This window comes from Phalangium opilio, unplaced genomic scaffold (assembly GCF_054372755.1).
Source record: "Phalangium opilio isolate 3A_F unplaced genomic scaffold, DU_Popi_V2 ptg000032l_1, whole genome shotgun sequence".
Classification (NCBI taxonomy): domain Eukaryota; kingdom Metazoa; phylum Arthropoda; class Arachnida; order Opiliones; family Phalangiidae; genus Phalangium; species Phalangium opilio.
Window position 1 is genome coordinate 3,408,721 of NW_028324159.1, and position 7,973 is coordinate 3,416,693.

The 7,973-nt window shown below is 39.8% G+C and overlaps 1 protein-coding gene across 1 annotated transcript; it reads left to right on the forward strand.

Annotated features, from left to right (window-relative positions):
- The first annotated feature begins 706 nt into the window (after nt 1-706).
- On the forward strand, nt 707-6,119 carry LOC149685313 (uncharacterized). The gene is made up of 3 exons (XM_089871002.1): nt 707-2,648; nt 2,713-3,710; nt 3,765-6,119. Exons 1-3 carry the CDS (start codon nt 707-709, stop codon nt 6,117-6,119), a joined length of 5,295 nt encoding a protein of 1,764 aa, XP_089727128.1.
- Nucleotides 6,120-7,973: the final 1,854 nt, after the last annotated feature.

Consider the following 7,973-nt stretch of genomic DNA (forward strand, 5'->3'; position numbering starts at 1 on the left):
GGGAGGTGGAACAGGAACTCCGGATGGGGACGATGTTGTTACATCCATCACGCACACCCACTTATTTCTTACATTTTCATTCTCTTTATTTATGAACAAAAGTTTCTTATATTACTCACCTCCATCACCCCACCGCAATTGCAGAATTTTTCCTTCAGTTTCCTTACAATCTGGAAGTATGGGAGATGTACCTCCACGACACCCCTTCCCTCACTGTGACATATCAGTGAGAATTGTGTTTTTTTTTCAAGCATGTGAGTGCTCTGACGTAACTTTAATTTAATTAGAGTAAAAAATAGATCAAAAATAGATTAGCATAAAAAATGAGAGTTAAAAGCTTGTATAAAAATATAGTTTCAGAACGCGAGATTAAATTACATAAAAAACCAGTGATAAATTGTTATAAAAAGGGAAGAAACCCGCTTGGAAAAAAGTTAGTAATGTGAGGAGGCTTCGTGTAATCAGTTCAAAAATTGTTTTAATCAAATTAAGCTGTAGTAATTATGACCATGTATATTAATGCAAGGAAAATAAATTAAGTCGTTTTTAAATTAAAATATTCCACTGAACTCGCCTTCGATATTTGGGATTCCAAATCGCGCTCAATTGAGAAATTACCACAATTTATGGTGCTGAAGCCCGGGAGTGGAGAACAATAGTTTAAATTAGTCGGTAATTATATTTGCGCCTAATTCCAAGTATCGCTATGACGGACCCAGTGGATATATCGAGAAGACGACGTGGGGCACTTAAGGGAAAAACTACGAGGATACTACAGAAAATTAATGATGAACTCAAAGCTGAAGCACCGGATGCTGAAATATTAGAAGAACTGGTTAACCAACTGACATTGAAAGAAGAAGCCATACGAGAACTGAACAACGATATTATCAGCCGACTCGAGGAAGAAACGGACATTACCAACGAAGTTGAGGCAGCCGAAGAATATAATGAGAGAATTATTACTGCCAAGACAAGGGGACAACGCGCCATACGCCGTCGAAATGGAAGTACTGCAGCATCAGTCAATACAGTCTGTGAAGAGCCAAGGGAAGGATCAGAAGTAACGACGAGAGTACACACAGTCCGGTTACCAAAACTGCAAATAAGCAAATTCGGAGGAGATTTCTGTGAGTGGCACAATTTTTGGAACCAATATCGGGTGACGATACATGAGAACAACACCATCACGAAGTGTGACAAGTTTACCTACCTGAAGTCGTACTTAGAAGGTTTAGCGAAGAAGTCAATATCGGGGTTATCCACATCGGTCCGTAATTACGACGAAGCGATAAGAATACTGCAAAGAAGATTTAGAAGAGTAAAGCTCATAATTCAGAACCACAAGGCGAACCTAATGAAGTTACCAGCAGTTAAGCGCTCCAATGACCTCGTCGCCCTGAGAGCTCTCTATGACGCTTGTGAAGTAGAAGTTCGGAGCTTGAACGGACTTGGAATTGACGTTAAAACCTTTAGTGGATTTTTATGGACCATTCTTTTCGAAAGAATTCCCAACGACGTCGCTTTAGAGTATACAAGAAGACAAGCTCTCAACAATCAAGAAAACAAAGAAGAAGAAGAAGAAAACCAGAACTTAAACACCGAGGAGGACATGGATGGTCGACAATTGATGAACTTTCTTAGACTGGAAATTGAGAGTCGAGAAATGATGCATACGCTATCCAGAAGTGCCACTGATAATCAAGAAACAGGTTACTCCAGGATAAACAACCTTCGAAATGGAATTAAACCAAAATTCCCAGGATACCATAATCAGGGCAGAGTCCCAACAGCTGCAAATTTGACCGCTGGAGTAGAACAAAGACTTTCGTGCATATACTGTGGTGATGAAACGCATAGCACATCGTCCTGTCAAGAATTAAGTTCAAAGGAGAGATCAGAGACTATCAAGGATCAAAATCGTTGCTACGTCTGCTTGAAGTTAAACCACCTAGCAAAGAATTGTCGATCAAGAATAAGATGCCGTTTTTGCCAAAGGAAACACCATTTCACCATCTGCGAATCCGAAAAATGGAAGAAGAATAATGATTACAAGAAACCAGAAAGTACCAAGACAAGTGAAAATGGACAAGAAGGTGATAAACGAGAAGAGACTTCGGTATCAACCCACACCGCATATCCGATAGAAGGTCATGCAAAAACCGTTCACTTGCAGACTGTAAGAGCTCGTCTATTTGGTGGAAAGAATCTGGAAAATTCAAGATATGTAAGATGCCTTATTGACGGAGGAGCTCAGAGAACGTTCGTGAAGGAGACACTGTCCAGAAGTCTGGAACTTAAAATAGTTGGAGAAGAAAAGGTTCGGGTTTACGCCTTCGCAAGTCAAGCACCAGTAATTAGCACTAGAAGAATCGTGGAACTTCAGCTACAAAACACTCGCCATCCAAACAAGAAAATCACCATACAAGCTCTGGAAATGCCCCATAGCAGTAGCGCACCTATCTCCGTACTTGAAAACGACCTAGTGGAATATTTAACCAGTCATGGACTACAGATCGCCGACGATTCCATGGAAACGGAAGAAATAGAGATCTTACTAGCATCTGACGTCATATGGAGATTGACTTCCGGAGAGACGCACCGAATAACGCCTGAATTAGTTGCAACAGAAACTGTTTGGATGGACAGTACAAGGCCCGACTGAAAATACGTCGCTCTTAGCCATCGTCAATAATGTTATTACCCTGAAAGCAGTCACCGCCAGCCTAGAAGAGAAGGAAATATCCGCGCAACTGACAACCTTTTGGGATTTGAATACTATGGGAATCAGGGAAGAACCACAGAAACCCGTAACGGACGACGAAACTATGAAGTACTTTGAAGACACTATAAGCAAGGTCGGAGAGCGTTATCAAGTCCGACTACCATGGAAAGAGAACAAAGATGAACTAAAAAGCAACTACTATAACGCTGAACGTCGCACACTTCAATTGGTGAAGAAATTTCAAGTTGACAAGAGCCTCTACAACCAATATAAGGAAGTCATACTTTACCAACTAAGTGAAGGAATAATTGAAGAAGTGCACACCTCGGAGAAGAATGACAATTTGAAATTCTACTTACCTCATCAGCCAGTTACGGGAAGTGAAAGGAAAACCACTAAACTACGCGTGGTTCATGATGAATCGTCCTCGGAACGCAACTCACCTTCCCTAAACGAATGCCTTGCCACAGGACCAAATTTGAATCCGGACTTGCTTGATGTCATATTACGATTCAGATCTAACCCGATAGCCTTCGTCTCAGATATTGAGAAAGCGTTTTTACAAATATGGATCGCTCCCGAGGATAGAGACGTATTACGATTTCTATGGCCTAATGAAGATCTGGGACAAGAACTCAAAATATTGAGGATTGCACGAGTACCGTTTGGTATAACCTCAAGCCCATTCTTGCTCACCGCAACTATCCGACATCACTTACGCCAATACGAAGAGGAAATGCCTGACATTTGCAAGACGTTAATAGACCAACTATTCGTCGATGATTTTCCTTCGGGGGATTCAACAGTTGAGAAAGCGTTGAAACTATCCATTGCTGCAAAGACCATCATGAACTCAGCAGGAATGAACCTCAGAAAATGGATGTCGAATTCTACGGAACTTGAGGACGAATGGAGGAAACGAGCTAAAGAAAGTCCAAACAAGACACCTGTAGTTGAAGAAAGAAACCCAGACGAAATTCAGAAAGTACTTGGATTGGGATGAAAGACGAGTCAAGATACTATACATCTCAACGTTCAGCAAATTAAGAACATAAGCGTGGGGAAGAAAATAACAAAACGTCACGTACTGAAGACCGTGTCGAGTGTATTTGACCCAGTAGGGTTCTTATCACCTTTCGTCATAAGAGTCAAAATCCTATTCCAAGAACTCTGGGAAGCTGGTATTAAATGGGACGAACAACTAAGACCCGAAATAGCGAAGAAATTTGAAACGTGGTGCCAAGAAACAGAAGGTCTAAATATACTCGCCATTCCAAGACATTACTTCCATGGACTAACGTCTGAAGATCTTAAATATGTTACGCTACACACATTTACGGACGCCAGTGAAGGGGCGTATGCAGCAGTTGCGTACATTCGATTCGTAACCCAAACTGGAGAAATCGGCGTAACTTTCGTAGCCTCAAAATCAAGAGTCGCACCTTTAAAGAAATTGAGTTTACCAAGGCTGGAATTGATGGGTGCTTTACTGGGAGCAAGACTAGCTGGATATTTGAAGAAGACGCTCAGAATTCAAATACATGAATCCAAACTCTGGTCGGATTCCATGATATCACTACATTGGATAAAAAGCACGTCTAGACAATGGAAACCGTTCGTGTCCAACCGGGTTTCTGAAATACAAACTCTTTCTGAACCTATGTCTTGGGACTACGTAAAAGGAACGCATAATCCGGCAGATATGCCCACCAGAGGAAGACATGCTGAAGACTTACTGCAGAACCAAACATGGTGGGAAGGGCCTTCTTGGCTCAAACTAGAAGAATCACTTTGGCCAAAATCAAGATTTGAACCACCTAAAACAGAAGAACTACAACTAGAGAAAAGGAATGGAAAGGGAGAAATCACCTTAACTAACTTCGTAACAACCGGAAAACCGCCAGTAATCGATCTAAGTCGTTTCAGTCAGTACCTGAAAGCAAACCGCATCGTATCCTGGATATTGAGATTCCTACACAACTGTCAACAACCAGAGCGTAAAAAACAAGGACCACTATCAGCAGAAGAAATCCATCTGGGAAAGATCCTCCTAATAAGAGAGTCACAAGAACACTCTTATCCAGACGAACTTCAGAGTCTACGAAACCAGAGGGATGTCCCAAAAAACTCGCAGATAGAAAATCTTGACCCTCAACTTGACGAAAACGGATTACTTTTCGTTAAAGGACGGTTAGAAAACAGCGAATTCACGTATCGCGAGAAACATCCATGGATAATTTCCGGTAAAAGTCGTTTAGCGGAACTTGTAGTCGCGCATCACCACGGTCATAACATGGGACATTCCGGTCTTAATGAAACATTAGCTTCTATTAGAGAAGAGTTTTGGATTACGCGCGCGCGCCAGACAGTAAAAACCATTATCGGAAATTGCGGGAAATGTAAACGGTTTAGAGAAAAAGCCGCTCAACAAACTATCGCGCCATTACCGTCAGATCGCTTGAACTTCGGGCAACCGTTTACCATTACCGGTATAGATTTCGGAGGTCCATTGTATGTACGGAACGGTAAAAAGTCAACGGTTAAATGTTATATTGCGCTCATGACTTGCGCAAACACGCGTGCGATACATCTTGAATTAGTAACCGACCTGTCCACGGAAAAATTCCTTATGGCATTCAGGAGATTTATCTCGAGACGCGGCGTCCCAGAAGTAATTTATTCGGACAATGCTCGAACTTTTAAGCGCGCTGAACGAGACCTCAAAGACATTTTTAACAATCTTAAACAACCCGAAGTAGCTAATTTCTTTTCCTCGAAAGGTATTTCCTGGAAATACATAGTGGAACATGCCGCCTGGTGGGGGGGTTATTGTGAGAGACTTATTCAATCAACCAAGAAAATTCTACGGAAAGTAATTGGGAAAGCTTCTCTGTCCAATGAAGAGCTGGAGACTGTCCTTATCGAGTCCGAAGCGATCCTCAACAGTAGACTTTTAACCTTCACCTACAACAGCGTCGACGAACCAGTTCCTCTTTCTCCAAGTCATTTCCTCTCCGGACGAAGACCAACAGCCATTCCATCAAGAAACTTCAGATCGACGGATAGACTAACCGCAGACAGACAAGAATTGAACAGGAGGTTTCAATATCGGCAAAAATTACTTGATCACATTTGGAACCGATGGAAGACTGACTATCTCCTTCAACTAAGGACTATACACTGCCAGAAACAACCCAGAACGGTGACTCATCTGAAGGTCGGGGACGTAGTTTTAATTAACGAGAATAAAACTCCTAGAACTGTTTGGAAATTAGGCAAGATATCAGAAGTCTTTATAGGCAGGGATCAGAAAGTCAGATCATGTAGTTTGAAATTGGGAAATGGTATGATACTTAAAAGACCGATACAATTGTTGTATCCGTTGGAATGTTAAAATAGTGCAGTTAAGGTTTGATTTTTGTAATTCTAGTTAAATGAGTAGGAAAACTCATTTCGGCGGGCAATTTGACGTAACTTTAATTTAATTAGAGTAAAAAATAGATCAAAAATAGATTAGCATAAAAAATGAGAGTTAAAAGCTTGTATAAAAATATAGTTTTAGAACGCGAGATTAAATTACATAAAAAACCAGTGATAAATTGTTATAAAAAGGGAAGAAACCCGCTTGGAAAAAAAGTTAGTAATGTGAGGAGGCTTCGTGTAATCAGTTCAAAAATTGTTTTAATCAAATTAAGCTGTAGTAATTATGACCATGTATATTAATGCAAGGAAAATAAATTAAGTCGTTTTTAAATTAAAATATTCCACTGAACTCGCCTTCGATATTTGGGATTCCAAATAGCGCTCAATTGAGAAATTACCACATGCTCACAAGTTGCGAAACATTAACTAACTTCAATATAAGTGGAATGGATGGAACTTTGACTTTTAATGATTGTGAAGTGCATTCGATTTCTGTCAGTAGTAAGGATAGTATTCGCATTGAATTTAATATTTAATAGTGCAATTATGTCTCAGGTGAAGCCCTTAAGTGTTGAAAACGCACTGTAGCTGCTGATAAAATATTACCTTCCTTTTCCTTTGAAGACAAGTCAGGCAGTGATATTTCTGTTTGTATATTGTTTCATCCTTAGGAATGGCGCGTCCGTTCCTTGTTAATATTTTGCTTAAATAGGCCTAATTGAACTCAGACTATCTCATGAAGAGAATCACATCAACAAATGATAAAGCAATTGCAGGATTATTAAATAATCAATCTGTTTCTGGGGATCTAAGACCATTTTGGCTCTTAGTTGATTTTGCGTCACCCGACTGGATGAAGATGCAAGAACAAGGCTGGTGCTTCAGTATAAAACCGAGTTGTCTGAAACTTCTAAAAACTAATCCGAAGAATGACAATTCTTTAATATCTATCACATTCAATGCTGACTTGATCTTGAATGTCAAAGCTTTACAGAAAAACTTTAATAACCAAAATCTGGTACAGCTACCTATATCGGTATCAACCAAAGATGAGTTTTTAAAAACGCTAAAGGATATTAACAGTTTAAAGTTGTGCAATGGAATAACGAAGGCGCAATTTATAGCCACCTTGAAGGAAGAGTTACGCGGGATATTTTGTTCAACTTTAGAAGTAATGCGCGATAATAACTGTCTAGGATTATCAAATAGTAAAACATGCGTGCGATGCTTAAGATTGAGGGCATTTGCTTTTAAGTTTAAGCACGACAAATTCAAAACCAAAAAATTAAAATCCTTATCAAAAGAAGATCTAATTGGTTTAGTTAAAAGAAGCAACAAAACGAACGCAACATCAGGAAACAAGTTCAAAGATTGCAAAAGAAATGTAAAAAACATTTAGATATGGATTCAGAGCCATTGCCAGAAGCTGACGATGCTTGCATTGAAGAAATGTTAAAAGCAGTCAATGCCTAAAAAGGAAGATAATTCTTTCATGTCAATATTCTTAAGAGAACAGCTTAAAATGATCAATAAAGCTGATGCAAGAGGACGAAGATGGCATCCACTCGTAATTCAGTGGTGTTTATTCCAATACCACAAATCTCCTGAGGAATATAGGAGCTTGGCTCACTCAAATATTCTAAAGTTGCCCTCCTACAGCACACTGTTCCGTTATTCGTCGCACGACTCCAGAACACTTGGATTTTCTGACCAGATATTAAATCGTATGAAAGAGGATATAAAACCAGAAACCTTAGCACCAGAGCATCAGTACTTCAATTTACTACTGGACGAAATGAAAACCAAAGAAGATCTAATATGTAAA

What these genes read in the sequence shown, in the direction of transcription:
- LOC149685313 (XM_089871002.1), top strand. Translation starts at nt 707, where the DNA reads ATGACGGACCCAGTGGATATATCGAGAAGACGACGTGGGGCACTTAAG. An exon ending in AGAAACTGTTTGGATGGACA is followed by an intron (nt 2,649 to 2,712) that starts GTACAAGGCCCG and finishes TTACCCTGAAAG; the next exon opens with CAGTCACCGCCAGCCTAGAA. An exon ending in ACCCAGACGAAATTCAGAAA is followed by an intron (nt 3,711 to 3,764) that starts GTACTTGGATTG and finishes CTCAACGTTCAG; the next exon opens with CAAATTAAGAACATAAGCGT.